This window comes from Pezoporus occidentalis, unplaced genomic scaffold (assembly GCF_034315485.1).
Source record: "Pezoporus occidentalis ecotype Australia unplaced genomic scaffold, CSIRO_AGI_Poc_V1 ctg140, whole genome shotgun sequence".
Lineage (NCBI taxonomy): Eukaryota > Metazoa > Chordata > Aves > Psittaciformes > Psittacidae > Pezoporus > Pezoporus occidentalis.
The window spans coordinates 1,895,025-1,911,766 of NW_026913210.1; the positions used below are offsets into that span (position 1 = coordinate 1,895,025).

Here is a 16,742-nt window from a genome sequence, read left to right on the forward strand (position 1 = left end):
CAGTAACTTGGGTTAGGATCAAGAGGCCAAATTAACACAGTATTGGAGCCCAGAGAAGGGCACCAGTTAGTAATACAGGTCATTCAATGTTACACTTACATGACAGGTTGGATGGCACATCCTCTACTTCCCTTCCATAATGTATGATCAGGGAGGGATAGAGAACCTGCAAACTTTGACCATCAGCCTCATCTAACCACAGAGGAAGATCCCACTTCCTATGGCTGGCATGGACCAGCAGAAATAAGGCAGGCAGGAATACCGGAACAATGATGCACTGCTTCCCACATCAGGAAGGCTCCTGACAACACAGTCTGGCTGTAACCCTGGCTCTCTGGTTGCTAAGCTTGCAGAACACAGCTTAGAATTGCAGTCTTTGGCTGCAAGCTGCAGCTGTTCTAACAGACTTGCAAATGTTTTCCTTCCTCCCTGCAACAGACTTCAGTCTGCTTCTGTTTGTTTCCTCCACGCAGCACTTCACAGCTTCCCCACGCTGACCAAAACCAACAGCAGTGAGGATCATTGCACCCACTGAGATAATCGGCACTGCAGAAGAATGGCTGTTTTGCTCCAGGACTAAAGCTAACATCTCCACACAGTGCCACACAGGTTCCAGAAGATGTGCCTGCAGTCTAGGGATACCTTAAAAGTCTCTAGGATCACATTCTGGTTGATGACCTCCCTGCAGAGAAGCGAGCATGCATCTCCAAGACACAGATAGCAAAGATGGTTTAGTTGCAAAGAGAATGAAATGTGGCAAGACAGGGATAAATAAAGGGATAAGTAAGAGTTTGTCTACAGGAGTTAAGAGAAAGTGTGAACTGAAGGCAGAGCAGCTGCACTTCAGCCCTACAAGCAGTTGAGCATATTGTGAAATAAAAGTGTCCACACTTATGATGAGTATGTCAGCGACAAATGGAGCTCAGTGCAGACAAGCCCTGTGACTCGTTTGCTTCCTGCTCTGGCAGAATCATGGTAAGTATGGGTCAAGATCATTATCTTTGTTAGGAAACAGGCAATTAGTACATATCTGCAAGGGGCCACATTCAAAGTCAAAAACGCCCAATATTACCACCTATGTGGAATAACACAAAGCATTAAGAGGAAGAGCAAAATTACAGGAATTCAGAGAGAGAGAGAACGCAAGTGCAGAAGTCTGGCAAACATTAAGGCTGCATGCACATAATACACTAACAACTGCAAGTAGGATAAGCCTCCAAAGTTACACATTGCAACAGCCAGAATCATTCTAGCTTTCAGCTGCAAGTCATCATGAGCAACAATGGGTCAGAGCCAGATAGTTTACTTCAGTGACTAATGAATACTGTAGGGCCCACTAATGCATCACAGGGATCAACGGCAAATGCTGCCAGGCTGATGCACAACCACTTCTCCCTGTGTGGATGCCAAGGCTGCTCATTGCTCTGGGGAGCGGAATACCTGTGCAGGCGGTTTCAGGCCTGCTCAACAGAAGCAGTGTATGCTAAGAGGTGCACCTGGACATGTTCCTGTACCTCAGCTCACCCTCCCAGCAACTGACATGCTCCTCAATAAGGCAAGGCTCAGCCTTCAGAGACAAAAATTCTTCGCAACTCCCTCCCCCTTCCCACTTCTACCATTTTCACACAAAGGTATTCAGTTAACAGCAGATGGGTGTCAAAACCCCTGGGAAACATATACAAGCCTCAGCTTCATGACCTGTACTGCAAAGCTGCACCCACAGGGGATGAACAGCCCTGAGAGAGAGACCGAGGGTGCCTCCATCTCCTGCTGCCAAACCCATCAACCTTGCTGGATAAGAACTCCCAGCTGAGGCCCTTCTGAAAAAGCCCTTGGCAGGAAGGCTCTCAAACAGACAGAAATCCCAAAGCCATTGGCTAAAGCCACTGCTCCTGCATGATGTCATGCCATGCTGTGTTTTCCCCTCTCCTTCTTGACTCCAGGATTCAGGAACCCTCCCATCAGCATGAGAGTACCATGCCTAGCAGGTATACTGCACCATAGGTGCTGAAACACATGTCCTAGGGCTGCTGGCACCGTGTACAGGTACCAGTATGACTAAGAGGACTCAAACTGGAATTCTATTTCCCCCAGGCAGGCAGTGGAGGAACACAGGGCTCCTACTCAGGATGCCCACATCTGCTCTCTGCTCTCTTGGCTCCAGTCAAACCCGTCACGACCCTGGCTGCGCAAAGCTCCTGTTCCATCACATCTCCCCTGTGCAACTGGATGCCTGCGAACACCACCTTACCCCTGTGACATTCCCAGCTCCCCTTCACCTGCCTTCTTTCTTCTGCCTTCCCAAATGTTTTCACATACTGCAAAGGGGAAGCCAATCCCAACCACAGCTTCCTGGCCAGGGGCTCTAACTGAGGAAGAATGAGAAGCTCACCAGAAAGACAGGGGCCAGAGGAGAAGGAGCATCCTCACACATCATAGCAAAGACAGGCACAATGCCAGCTTACACGACTGATCTGAGCATGCTGGAGAGCCCTGTCCAGGACATCCTGGGAGTGCAGCACTGTTAAATGTCTGCAGACCTGCATTAGCAGCAGGCTACCAGCAAGGGACTCTGCTGCCAGAAGGCCACCCCCTCCAACCACTGTGTCAGGGGAGCTGTCTACACAAAGCTGTGCATACTCACGTGGCCATGCAGGTCGGTGTTCAGCAGCATCATGGCACATGTGAGACAGTGAACTCCATCTGCAGAAAGAGACATAACCAGAGTCACATACAAACCCACAACTGGACCTTCAGGAACAGCTGAAACTGAACCTTGTAGCCTAATTGAGTCTGTTCCCTTAACGTGAATCTGTTCTATCAAGAAACACACGTAATTAAATAAATGAAGAGTCAGGTCATCACACAGCTGCTAAGACAGAACAGCCTTTCTTTCATCTTGTAATGACTGTAAAAACTATCTCGCAGCACCCATGGATGAGGCAAACTAGACAGGAAACCACACTGTCACTCTTTTCTTGCTGATACCAATAGCACAGCCTGAATCAACTCCCCCTTCTCCATTTATTTCAGGGCAGAAAGAGAAGAATAAAATACCCCAATTCTTGTGTGCGGAGTGGGTAGAACATGGTATCCTGTCTTCCCCCTCCTCTGGTCCCCTCCTCATTCGGGGCTCAATTAGACTGAATCTGGGAGAATTTCCGTCAGCTATTTATGCTGCCTTGGCTCCATACTGCGTAGACAGCGCTCCAGTGAGTTCTAAGGCTGTCCTGTACCAAATGCCCCCACAATGAGCCAGAAGAGACAGTTTATATCCCTTACTCCATCTTTAGAGTCACTGCTGCAGACTTGAGAAAGCCAGCATAGACTGACAGTTCGGAAAAGCGGACACCAAATTCATAGTCCGGAACTTCCAGGCACCCTTTAAAAGCTCAGTGTACTGGCTGTGCACGAATCACAATGAAGGTGACAGTGCCCAGAGTGCCATTTGTCATCTCTGAAAATCCAAATGCCTCTAGTCAATTTACAAACATTAAGAACATACTAGGAAAAATATTTTCTTCATTCTCTTTTTCACAAACACATGGTGTCACCTTCCCTTCTCTCACGGGGGTGTCATAAAGACAGAGTCATTTATGAGATATGCACACAGTGCAGGGAGATGTATTTAAAAACCTCCATAGCAGAGTCCAGAAAATGACTATGCAAAAGTCCCTCTTTATTGTGAAGGAAGAGAAATAAGGGGTGAGCATAGATACATCTCACATTCAGTGTGACTATCACAGGCTCAAATTTATGCAGGATGAAGCCATTACAAAAAGATGCTCCCCAAGGTAAGGACCATATTTTCCTTAAACATTTGCACAAGCCCTAGCACCCAAGCAATGTGGCTGAACTATAGCGGAATATGAAATGAGAGAAAAAGTATTATCACTAGTAAGTCTAAAGCAGCTTGAAATGGGGCTGTGGTGCTTCAGTTCAGGTCTATGCGTTTCTCTAGAGTAGCCTGCCCTCTCATTTCCAAACCACAAATGCATTCAGAGGATGGATCTTTGTCTCTAAGCTGGAGGGTTATGGATTTGATGAACAGACCATGACCCAGTTCAACGTGACTCAGCAGTGCACACTTGCAGCCCAGAAACCAACCTTCCACTGGGCTGTGTCGAAAGGAACATGGCCAGCAGAGAGGTGATTTTGCCCCTCTACTCTGCTTTCATGAGACCCTAACTGCAGTACTGTGTCCAGCTTAGCCCTGCTTATTCTCTTTCTCACCCTCCTCCCTTTCTCATGATGTCATCAGCCTGCACTGTCATCACCAGGCCACATGCCTCTGCCAGCATGGCCAGCTGAACACAGCAGTAGTATGCCAGTGGACAGTTTGTCCTTTCCTCCAATGCCACCTCTCTCAGGTTTGATCCGTGTGTTTGTTTGTTTCCCCCATCCATTTCTAAAATGACTGAAAACATTGGCAAGGAGGCAGCACTCTGACTGATGTTAGCTAGTTGAGATGAAAACGTGCCAGGGTCTGGATACAACACCCAAAATTCACCCCCACAACTGGCAAGAACTGGCATGCCTGCTGCCAGTGCATGCTGAGACACAAGCACTGAATGGAACGTGGGAAGAGAACAACTTGTCTTCCACCTGAGATGGGACCTATTCTTATCCACATGTGTGCAGCTAGAGTACAGGTGCCCACATACACTGGAAGTCAGAGAAACCAGAAAACCCCAGCTGAGGACATTCAAGTCTGGAGACGCTACAATTGAGGATTTACACTGAGGAGGCCTAAATGCCTTTTCTTATCTGTATTTACAGATTTTTCACTGCCTTAGCATGATTATGTGTGGAGAATTTGGAGGGTTTCAATACCCTAATAATGTGGCATGGCAATGACACACCTGCAGCTCCCAGGCATGCACGGCACATACAGATGAAGGGAGACAGCCAAAGACCTTCATATCAGAAACAAAGTTACCTTGAGAAGAAATAGTATCTGGGTTGCACTGGTAGTATCTGCTGGAGAAGTGGATTAAAACCCTCTCTCGTTCCTGAGTTTCCCCGATAAGTGAAAAGGCTTTAAAGAAACTCCTGAAAGAAGACGAGAAAAAAGTGAAATTAAAGTCAAGAACCGTTTTTTGCCTCACACAGCACACAGAGTAAAGCACAATTCACAGCAAAATGTACACTAAGTCATAAGCCTACACCAGATACTTTGTTCCAAGAACACTTCCTAGGAAAATGGGCTGTTATTCTGCGTGCAGTTAATCACAGCATTATAGTAAATGAAGCACAAATTACCACTGCTTTCAGCCATGGAATATACAAACTAATAAGCAATTACACTACTTGAAAGAGCTATTCTTATTCTTAGTATTTTTCTTTGGGGAAGGAACTGAAGCAATTGTTCCTTATGAATGACAGACATCCAGGGTGTTCTGTCCTTTTGTAACTGCCTATCACCCCTGTATCTTTCAGCTTTGCACTCACTAGTACTCCCATCCAAATTGCAGGAGCTACTCTAGGGGAGTAAGCGAAGTAAGTGCTCTGCAGACTCAGAGCCCACACAAAAGGTGCAGTCTTCCTCTGGAGGGTCGCCTATGAGAGCGGTGAGGGCGAAATCATTTGCATTCCCAGAGGGCAGGGTGACTACCTAATCTGCAGAAAACATCTGGGGAATGGAGCAGAAGAGTCACATTTCCCAATGAGCTTTAACAGCAGCAGGAGCAGCCTGGCCCTCCTGGGTGCCTGCTCATGACAGGCCAGGGTGTAGAGCTGGTCACACTCATTAAGACACAGCCAGCAAGCCTGTGCAAAGAGGTGGGACATACATCTTCTGCTCTTCATCCAACACTTCACCACCACTCCTCTTCACCATGCTGCTATTTTTCCTGATAGAAAAACTTGCCTTGTAACCAAAGATGAACTTCTGCACTTCCCAAAATCCCCACATCCTGGAGCCAAGAGATGACCTCAGTGGTATCAACCTACGCTCATTTGTCAGGATGCTTCTAAGAAAAGCCTGAACACACAAACCTACTGGGTCGCAAGCAAACTAGCATACAAAATAAATGCCTAATAGACAATTTTTAAATACCCCATGAGACTACAGCTAACACCAGATCTGAGAGGTGTGGAATATGTTGCTGGAACATTCACATCTATCTAGTCTGGACGAATAAACATTAATTTTTTCTCTTTGATGTAAGGTCAGAGATGGGCTGTACTTGCAATGATCTCGCACCCATACAGAGTGTGATCTGCCTGGTAATAACTTAATTTCACATGTGATGCATTTCAAGTAACCCAATTCACAAGTAGACACAACTGAGTTTTCACAGGGTTTCTCTTCACTTCCTACCTTATACCCTATGGGACATTTTGACAACTAGCCATCTTTCCTCCTCCTCCAGCTCAAGCTCTTTCCAGTGACACTCCCTGCCCACGCCAGACACCACTGACCTACACCCTCTCGTCCTCTTCAGCACCTTTACCGCCCTGGAAGCAGCCTCAGAGAGGCAACTAATGAAACAACATTTGGCAAATAAACAAGGCAGGTTCCTTGCTCTCAGAACACAATGCTGTGGGCCTAGGACACCGGCTAAGTTTCTGCCCACCAGGAGGACCAGGACAGACTCTGAGAGGAGCTGGAGCCATGGTCTCACCTCCTCTCCTCCTGCAGCCCTGAGAAGACATGACTGTTGCACTCAGGAGATTCATAGGTGATGTGAGTCCAGGGTGTGGAAGTAGATCAGAATGATGAAGGAACAACATTCCCCATGTTCCAGCCCTGCGACCAACGGTGATACACACTGCACAATGGCCTCACACAGTTGGGGGATAGCATCGGTCTGGGCTGCTGCCACGGGCTTCACAATGGTTAACAAACCACAGCTTGTCAGCAAGCCAGCAGCAACAGGGCAGTTGCCTCTCACTGTCTCCAAGCAGCATGACTCAGCTCCCCCAGGTTTCGAGATGATGCTGTGTCCCCTAGTATCTGCTGCATGCTGAGGGCATACAGCCGGCCCTTGCTGCGGCTGCTCCTGAAACCTCAGCAAACCCCAGGCATGTCTAAGTCCCACACGAGCCAAGGCGTATTTTAGAGAAGGTCATGACTATTAATATTAACAAGAGATCTACTGGGAGCAGAGACTTCCTAAATATGTGCTACAAAGTAATTAGGTATTGGATTTCACAATTTAAAAAAAGGGTATGTTTAGCATTGCACTTCAGGGCTGCTAAAACCCAGAGTGAGCAGCAGATCTCCCACTACCCAGGCTGCTCCCACCCTGTGCTGTGTGAGTGCTCCAGCTTGGCTCTGCTCCCGTTGCCACAGGACCAGTCAGTTCACACTTCTTTTCCATCGCCTTCAGCAGGCAGGACTCCAGGTTTTCCATTGGGTCTGCCATGGTTTCATGGAGTCAGCCCTTGGCAACACATTTGCAAGGGACAGGCTAGTACCTGCAGACCTCCTGGGTTTGTATCACTACTAGAAACAATAAATGCATATGAGTAACTTCAGCCAGATGATTTAAACTCAGTTTAAATCCCTTCAAATACCAGAACACCAGCAACCATGCTAACAGGCCACTGCTACACAAACTTGGTATTCTGCCTCTTAAGAAAAAATACTGAAAACAAACATTACTGAGGCCTAATTTCAGTGGAAGAAGGAAGGAAAATTGAAGGGCTGGGTTTTCAAACACCCACGCTGGCAGCTACCAAACTCTCCACAGCATTTTCCACATGGAAGTTTTTGCTGTTCTGCACATTTTTGGGTGCCCCAGAGGGATGCAGCAAGGGGGGCTGCAGAGCCACATCAAACCCTGGACATGGCTTTGTGCACTGCAGCCAGGCAAAGCAAGCTTTAAAAGGCATCAGCCAAAACAGCTGTGTGGCTCAGCTGTGAGCAACACCTTCATTCCCTTGCAGCACCTCGCAAACTGCAAGTCCTCTGTTTACTGAGTGACTTGTCATTTGTCCCACCTCCACTGCATCAAGGACCACGTCTAAGCAGGTCCATCCAAAGATTTTTCCCCTCTGGGAAATGCCAGAGCCCCAACAGCACTCTGGAATACAGCAGCATATCAAGCAAAACAGAAGAGAAAAACTCCATCCCAGAAACATGTCACATCCCTCTCTTCACCCTCTTAAGCCCCCTCAGGGCAACCTCCTGAACCAGGACAACAGACCCAACAGCACCATTACTAAAACAGGAAGGTAAGGTCTGCAAATGGGATGTACCTGAGCGAGTAGTCCAGCGTCATGCCTGTGAAGTCAAAAAACTTAAGGTATTCTTCGGCCACAAGCTTGCTGAAGTCATTGCTTTAAACAAACAAATAAGTAAAGGTTATCATTTGAGTGAACCCCTCCAGAGCCAGCAAGAACAACAATGTGGCCAAAGGCCTTGTATCAGCACGTACTTTTTACCCAAATGCTTTGCCACATCAGAGCGTTTGAATCTGTCCAGACGATAGAGGCGCTTAGCCAGGCGCTGGGCTGCTTCCAAATTGCTGCTGCTGCCATTGCTCAGATCGTGACCAAGGGCTCCGGTGGCATCTTTCTCCTGAAGTTCATTGCTCCCCATGGCAGCACTGAAGTCTAAAACCACACTCTGCAGTTCAGCATTGCTATGAGATGGAAAAAATATGGAAAGAAGAGAAATAAGATGACATTACAGTTTCAAGAATTATTTAGTTACTCTTAGAATAGAAGGCAATTAATGGTATAGAGACAAGATTACACAATATAGCAAATTCCACTTAACTAAATGAGCTGTGTAGAAGGACGTTTATTCAGCAGTCATCAGAGGTTAAGAGAGCTAAACACAGAGACCCAAATACGGACCTTCCAGCTCAGAAACACATTTTGCCCTGCACTTACCTTCTGAGAGTGATGAGCATCCACAACCTGTGCTCACTTCACAGAGAGCTATTTGCTATTATCTGTCTACAGCTGCATCTGACAACACTGGCCCCTCATTTGCTTCTTGCACTAGTGTTTTTTAACCCAATCACTTCCTTGGCTTGAAGGGGCCCCTGTAAAAGTAGGCCATTAGTCATTTTCCAGGGGAAAATGCAGAGAGCAAGCCAGGGTGCTCAGTAGCTCCAAGCTACTCAGCACAGGTCCCTTCCTTATTCTTCCCCAGTTGTCCTGGAAACAATACAATTCCCCAAATCTAAAATAACACCCACAGAAGCCTCAGCAACTCCATGCCATCCCTGAGCAGCAAGCATCCCACAGATAAAGCAGGACTCGGACCAAGGAACCCAGTTTGGAGAATGGGAAACACAAGTCACCCAGGCCAGCCTGGAGAACTGCTTCCTTTTCTCCTGCAGTAATTTTCCTCACTCTCTGCTCAAAGACAGGATGTTCAGCATGGCAATCCCAGGGCATTTTACATAAATCATGCATTTATAGATTCTTCCCACCTCTACTACAGCAGAAAAGCTCTGGCTGGGCTGTGTGCCTGTTTTGCTTCTCCCCACAGAATGGCAAGAGCCCTCCACACCAGAAAGCATACCCACAGGTACACACCCCTGCACACAGGCAGGCTTTTAACTTTGGGAAGATCTTCTCTGACACTGCATGAAAATACTTTCAAAACCGCAGCTCTGTGTGTGTGTGCATGATGGTACTCCTATTAAAAAGAAAATACTATACAGAAATTATTTTCACCAAATCCTCATTTACACAGGGCTAACGAACGATCAGCAGAGGTCATGCACAGGGCAGACACAAGTGGAATGAGTTAAAGATGATTTAAAACACAACAATTCAGCATACCATGGTTTCATACACCACTGTAATCTTCGGGCTTGACAAGCCACAGTTAGAACAACCGATCACTGCGCTCCAGTAACAATTATCCAGCCATTTACTGCAATGTCTGATAGCCACTTATTAACCCTTTAAAGATCAGGCGAGCTTAAAACAAAAAAAAATTGCTATTCTGCATGCCTCCTTCCACACAAATCACCACCTGTGCCCTACCTCCCTTCCCATGCATGGTTCAAGAGAAGGAGGTGTGTGGTGCTGGGGAAAACAAATATCTAACCTGTTCCTACAAGTACTGGAGATTTGATTTTGCATTTATTTCAGTGTAAACGATCAGGTGCTACAACAGAAGTGGCTCAGTCACAGTACTGTAGTAGGGAATTAATAACGTAAATACAATTCCAGCAGCACTAACATCACTGACCACCAGCTACCCTAGAAAACAAAAAAGCTCCAAAATACTAGCCAATATCTGAAATTTTCTAAAACTTTTGTCTACTCCAAACTTGTGAAGAAATTTCACAATCCTATGACACATTTCCCAAGCAATGTTTCGTCCATTCATATCAGGCATGACTCCAACAGCTATAACAAGAGGAAAGGATAACCAGGTGAGCTAACACATCCACATATTCTTCCATGCACAAATGCTGCTTTGAAGCCCATGTCACTTTGCAGCCTCACTCTTAAATGACCTACACGTGGGTGGGGGCAATCCCAAGTACAAATATAGAATGGGTGGAGAACGGATTGAGAGCAGCCCTGAGGGCATGGATTTGGGGGTCTTGATTGATGAGAAGCCAACCATTTGTTGGGCTGCATCAAAAGAAGCAAGACTAGCAGGTTAAGGGGCGCAATTCTTCCCCTCCACACTGCTTCTGTGAGACCCCACCTGAAGCATTCAGCTCTGGGGACCCGAACATAGGAGGGACATGGAGCTGTTGGAGCAAGTCTATGAAGATGATCAGAATATGCTCAGGGGGCTGGAGCATCTCTCCTGTGAAGACAGGCTGAGAGAGTTGGGATTGTTCTGCCTGGAGAAGGTTTCCAGTGCCTAAAGGGGGCTTACGAGAAATCCAGAAAGGGACTTTTTACAAGGGCAGATACTGAGAAGACAAGCAGGAGTGAATTTAAACTCACAAAGGAGAGATTTCGATCAGGTATTAGGGAGAATTTCTTTACTGTGAGGGTGTGAGGCATTGGCAAAGGCTGCCCAGAGAAGCTGTGGCTGCTCCATCCCTGGCAGTGTTCAAGGCCAAGCTGGACAGGGCTTTGAGCAACCTGGTCTAGTGGAAGGTGTCCCTGCCCATGAGTCCTGGAATAGAGTGGGGTTTTTTTCTTTGTAGCTGGTACACTTCTGTGATTTTGATTTAGTGTAACACTGATAAACACAATGATGTTTTATTTGTTGCTCAGTAGTACTTTAAATCAAGGACTTTCAGTTTCCCATGCTCTGCCAGTAAGGAGGGGCAGAAGGAGCTGGGAGGAAGCAGAGACAGGACACCTGACCCAAACTAGCCAAAGGGGTATTGCATAGCACAGAACGTCATACCCAGTATATAAACTGGGAGGAGTTGGCCAGGAGCTACCAATCGCTGCTCGGGTTGGGCTGGGTATTGGTCAAAGGGTGGTGAGCAATGGTATTGTGAATCACTTTTTTTTTTTGTTGGGCTTTATTCTTTTATTATTATTTTTTATATTATTATTATTTAATTTCAACTATTAAGCTGCTCTTTTTCAATCCATGGGTTTTACCCTTTTTCTGATTCTTCTCCCCATCCCACTTGGCGGGGGGAGGGAGGGCAGTGAGCGAATGACTGCATGGTACTTAGTTTAGATGCCAGCTGGGGTTAAACCACACACCATGGCAAGGGCATTGGAAAGGTCCTTACCACCCTACAGTTCTGATTCTTTGATAAATCACAAGCCTGTTTCACCACTGCACTTTATTAAAGGCAATATTTATAGCCCTGAAAGATGGCCAAAGCCGACAAGAAACATCTGCACACTGCTAGGAACGAGTGCACTATGAGAGCCAGCATTACCGCAAACCACCATAAGTTTAGAAAGAAAGGAAGTGCCAGCATCTGGCACTTGGTGAAATAAACAGTACAGCAGCTCCCAGGTTTTGTTTTGCCTCTTGAAGCAGTGGCAAGGATGTGAACGAGCAACACCCAGCAAGAAGGAGAGTGTGCTCTTTCCCATGTTCACGACTAGCCCAAAGGCTGCGTAACAAACCTTATCTTCAAACCTCCCCAATTTAAAACTTCCTTGTGATGGAGGGGACCCATACATGTATCACCTTGAAGAATAAGGGATGCTTCCTTCAGTTATTCTGACAGTCGATTAGCTTCTTACTTTGTAAGTACAAAAAGACAATCAAATCAGCAGTATAGGTTGCCTGTAACATAAGGCTTTTGTTCAGGGAAATGCCAGATTGTTAATATTAAAGTAAGACTTCAGTTCTTGGGATTTTTAAGTGGTAAGAAGAGACAGTGCTCACAGCACTGAAGGTTTAGGAAATGCAGACCATTGCAAGCTGCCTTCTGGACAGGTCATTTTAGCAGGGTCTAGGGCATGTTACTCGGGGACATGTTACAAGGCTGACATCTCTTCTTACCTCCAAGACTCTCTCGGTGAACCATTTTCCTGCCCTGTCAGTTTCCCCAGCTGTTGAACACAGACAGCAATACTTGCCTCACTCTGTAAAGTGCTTATAACAGGCTCTAATCAAGGGCTAGGAGTGACTGAAGACTCTCTTCTGCAGTCTGCAGTTTCTGCACACAAAGAACCCACAACAGCACTCCCAGCTAAACACAGCCAAGAAAGTGCTTTGTGATACAAAGCAAGACTGGTCATGGATTTATCATGCAGCTTTACTCTTTATCACATAAAAATGAGAAACCTCTTAACTAACAGAAGTAGGCTGAAAATGTAAACAACTATACTCCCCCTAATCCTGGATTCAAGGCCAAATGGGACTGTAATGATACTACTGGTAATTGCCTGTACAGCAACAGCTGTGGATTTTCATCCAGAGACTTTTACATTAATCTCTTCTATCAGAAAACACAAAAAGCAGAAGCTAAAAAAAAAACCCAGAACCCTCTGGTCTCACTTCACAGGCTGTGGCCAGCAGCCAGCTCCTTAACCCTTTCTGTCCCAACAATGCATTCCTGACGCACGTTCTCTCCTTCTGCCAAAGCATTCCCAAGTTCACAGTGAATGCACGAAGGCTGTGATCACCATATCCAGCAGAAACCACAGTAATTCAATAAATAGCTGCCGTGGTAAATTCGTTACTTTCTAACAGCAGCAGCCGCCCCTCCACACTCATGGATGAAACACGGGCAGACTGTAACATCTGTAAAGCTGTTTTGCCTTTAACACACCATAACAGCTAGGTAGTCTGAAACATTTTATGCTGTCTTCTTCACTTACTCCATTATCAATCAGGTCAATGGTGATTTAGCTGCCACTGCCAAGGTATCTCAATCATGTCATGCTCAGCACTTAGCACACTTTATCTAAGAATACCCGAGATTCACTTATTCCCCTCCAATCCGAATCCTGAGTTTCATCAAAATCTAAAACCTCCACAGCAATGTAAGGTTGTGGAGTTGCTGCAACTTCCAGACAAAAACAGAGCAAGGCCAGTAATGTTCAGGATACAGGCACTTCATATCATAGTGGTCCACATTCCCACCCTACTAGCCTGCAACTGGAAACCCCAGTATGTGTACCTGCAGTTTCTGATGCCTTAAACCTTGAGATGCTCTTAATTTTTTAGCAAATCAATGGGGGAGGGGGAAATCTCTGTTTTGTCCCAAGGAAGAAGAGCATGTCGGCTTTATAGGAGAAAAGCTCAGGTCCAGCATGGAACAACTACCTTGGCCATTAAGAGGAGCTGATGTTCAGAGTAGACACCGAGTGGCAGGCAGTGACAACTCAGCTTAAGCACTGTCCTCAGTCCAGCCACATCAGTGATTACAGCTTGTCACTGCCTGCAGCTTTTTACGGATCAAAGAGTAGCATGCACTCTGCGACACGTAGTCTCCCCTGGATGCACATGGGACCCTTCCCCAGGGAATGCTAACCCATCCAGCATGCATGTCTGCAGTGAGTGCACTGGATGCAGATTTCAGAGGAAGCTTGGATGAGAGAGGGCTGGGATCTTCACAGTTCTTTTTGGAAAGAGGAGGAAACAGGAGGAAATCAACTTTTTCTCTCAAATAGATCTGCATGCCATTAACATCAGCTTTAGTTCAAGGCAGGCTATGTCAGGCATTCGCCAGCAAAGTTCATCAGAGCAAAACGCTGCAATGATTAAAAATAAGGAAGGGTGGAGAGGCATTCTGGTGCACTGAAACTAGGGCCAGAACAAATGTTTTCAGCAGGGTTCAGTATCCGCCGGGGAGCCACGCTGGGACTGACAATCACCCTCTGCAGCTCTGTGCTGGCCCTGTTGTTTTACATGCCTTCACCCTGATCTTTCTTCTCCTCCTGGTTCTGAAACAAAGGACACCATTCCCTTAACCATAACCATCAACTCTGGCAGTGAAAAACACACTCTGCTTCTAATTCAACAGCCCCTCAGCAGTGGTTCTCACCCCACAGCGCCACAGGGGCATCAGAAAGGCAGAAGCACACAGATGCCCCTGACACCAGCCTGGACCTCGCCGGGGGTGCAGACTTCCCTCTGCAAAAATCCGTGCCCTGAGGGGACAACACTCTACACTGCAACCCTTCAGAGAGGCATGGATGCTCAGCCACATTTCAGAAATGATCAGCGGCACAGGCTGTGTTTTGTTTCAATGGAGCTGAAAAGCCACGTTTGAGCAGCCTGTCTCTGAAAGGAATAGTCCCATCAGCGAAAGCAGAGAAATCCCGGCAGCAGTGGGACGTGATGAGTCAGTTCCTGCCACAAATGACCGACCACACAGACAGGCTGGGAGCAGTTCTGCTGCAGCTTTGCTGCAGCTCTGAACTGGCTTCTTCGGGGCCAGGAGACAGCGAGCACAAAATCACATCAAGCAATGGTTTACCTCACCAGTTACCTCCAGCTCCAGGGCTCTTCCAAGATAGAACTGTAGGAAGGGGAGAAAAAAATAAAAATAAAAATAATGCCCTTTCCTAGCGGATGACTCACTGTGCTATTTTACTTTGAATAGTTTAATCAGCTTTGAAGTCCTACATATGGATTCTCTTCAAAGATACGCTTTGAAGTAGATCCCTCTTTGAGGACTGACACAGCTGCACTTTGGTGCAATTCGATTCAGTGGGTGTCTCATGCGCACAGCATCAGCCAGGACACATGAAGGGAGGACAGTTTCTGCACCTCAGAGTACCCACCAAAGATCCATTAAGGAGTACCTCAGCCTTGTCACATCACACAGTGAGGAGCAAAGTGAAAAATAAACCATCCCCATTATCTCCTATTGGTTATCAATAAAACGCATCTGCAAAGGCAATTTCAGGGGCTGAAATGCATGCTGCTACTTAAAAATAACCTCTTGCTCCCTGTAATCATCCACCTTTTTCTTTGATTAAAAGAATTCCCACCGATTCTAAGTAGAGAGCTAACAGCTAAAGCATTCAGAAAATGCCATTTCTGATAGGCTTGCATTACAGCAAACGCTGTCATTACGGGATCAGAGCATTAGGACAAGAAGTCCCACTACAGGCAGGGGCATGATTGCAGCCCTTTTGAGAAACACTGTGTCCTTCATTACACAGACACCTGGCTCACTGCCACCTGAAGTACAAATGTTTTCTAAAAATACTTCAGGATTGATTCCATTTCAACCTCAGGCTCCTTGTATCATAGCTGTGGCAGGGGTTAGCAATTGCAGACGGAATCACAACACATTAAACCCACCATGCTTAGGCAGTGAAAACCTGGCCCTTGCCACAGAGGGTGTCCAAGCTCCCCCCACTGAGGACATTTCTGGCCAATGCATTGACATGTAGCCTGGCCTCTTGGCTACATCAGGATAGTTCCACACTCAGGATCTGGCCCACCTGCCCCCAGACATAAGCGAAAACAAGATCCAAAGATCACACAGCACCCCTGTGGCCTTGCTCAGAAAACACTCGGCCCTTGTGGTTCAGGAGCTCTCCAGCTGGATCCCCTGAGCCCATCTGTCCCATGCATGCTGTCGGTGTAAAGCCGTCCCAACACTCAGCAGCAACATGACATTTACACATGGGACTCCTTCAGGACAGGAGCAAAACTAGGAAGTCAGAATACTTCCCCCTCACTTGGACTTGGTTTAACTGTTTGGAGACTGGTTCAGGAAGTGCACATTGACAGAGCAGCTGGTCCAGCTGGACCTTGCTGGCCAAGGAGGAAACCAGATGCTTAAGAACATGGGGTTTTATGTCTTCTAGCTAAGGCTTCCTTGGAGATGTGCGATGGAGCATTTCAGCACTGGCAGTAGTAACACACAGGTGCTTTAAGTTTGAATCATGCAGCAGAATGAAATGCCTACCCTCAAAAAGAATAGTTAATAACTCTTATTATAGTTAATAATAATAAAAGACAGACTTCCGCAATAAAGGAAAACCAACCGCCAACCAACCCACAGCCCACCCAGCTTTGCTAGCAAGGAGTCTGTATGCTACATGCCCTGTTCTTCTCTACCAGTGCTCCCATGTCACATCTGAAGCTACACATCCTTATGCCGCCCTGCCAACTGCCAGGCTCTGCCTCTCTCTACCCCAACAGCCAGACAAACAGAGGAAGGAAAGAGTTAACCAGCAAGAACATGGAGGAGGGCTTGACTGGCAGCCAGTCATGGCTAACGGATGAGACAGAAGGCTGCACTTTGGGACCAACCTGGCGCTGGCAGGGACGTCTTGTTTCAGTGAATGAATGCTTCCTGACCTAAATGGCTTTGACTTTAATGGAGATGTGCCAACAGATGCCAGCTTAGAAGTTGAGCTGCTGACAGCTTTATACTGAGGAGCTTTGTGCAGTGAACTGATCAGCTGTTCCACTTTTT

At 46.7% G+C, this 16,742-nt stretch overlaps 1 protein-coding gene across 4 annotated transcripts in view; it reads right to left on the bottom strand.

The window, feature by feature from the left end:
• PSD3 (pleckstrin and Sec7 domain containing 3) overlaps positions 1–16,742 on the bottom strand; it is a 110,837-nt gene that overhangs the window by 59,124 nt on the left and 34,971 nt on the right. For all 4 annotated transcript variants that reach the window (XR_009963045.1, XM_062609782.1, XM_062609783.1 and 1 more), the window contains 4 exons: positions 8,385–8,591; positions 8,206–8,286; positions 4,940–5,052; positions 2,645–2,703 (listed from right to left, as the gene is read on the bottom strand). Coding sequence is in view for 3 of the 4 variants with exons in the window: in XM_062609782.1 (XP_062465766.1) it covers positions 2,645–2,703; positions 4,940–5,052; positions 8,206–8,286; positions 8,385–8,591 (460 nt within the window). In the remaining variant the exon portion in view is untranslated. The remainder of the gene's footprint in view (positions 1–2,644; positions 2,704–4,939; positions 5,053–8,205; positions 8,287–8,384; positions 8,592–16,742) is intronic.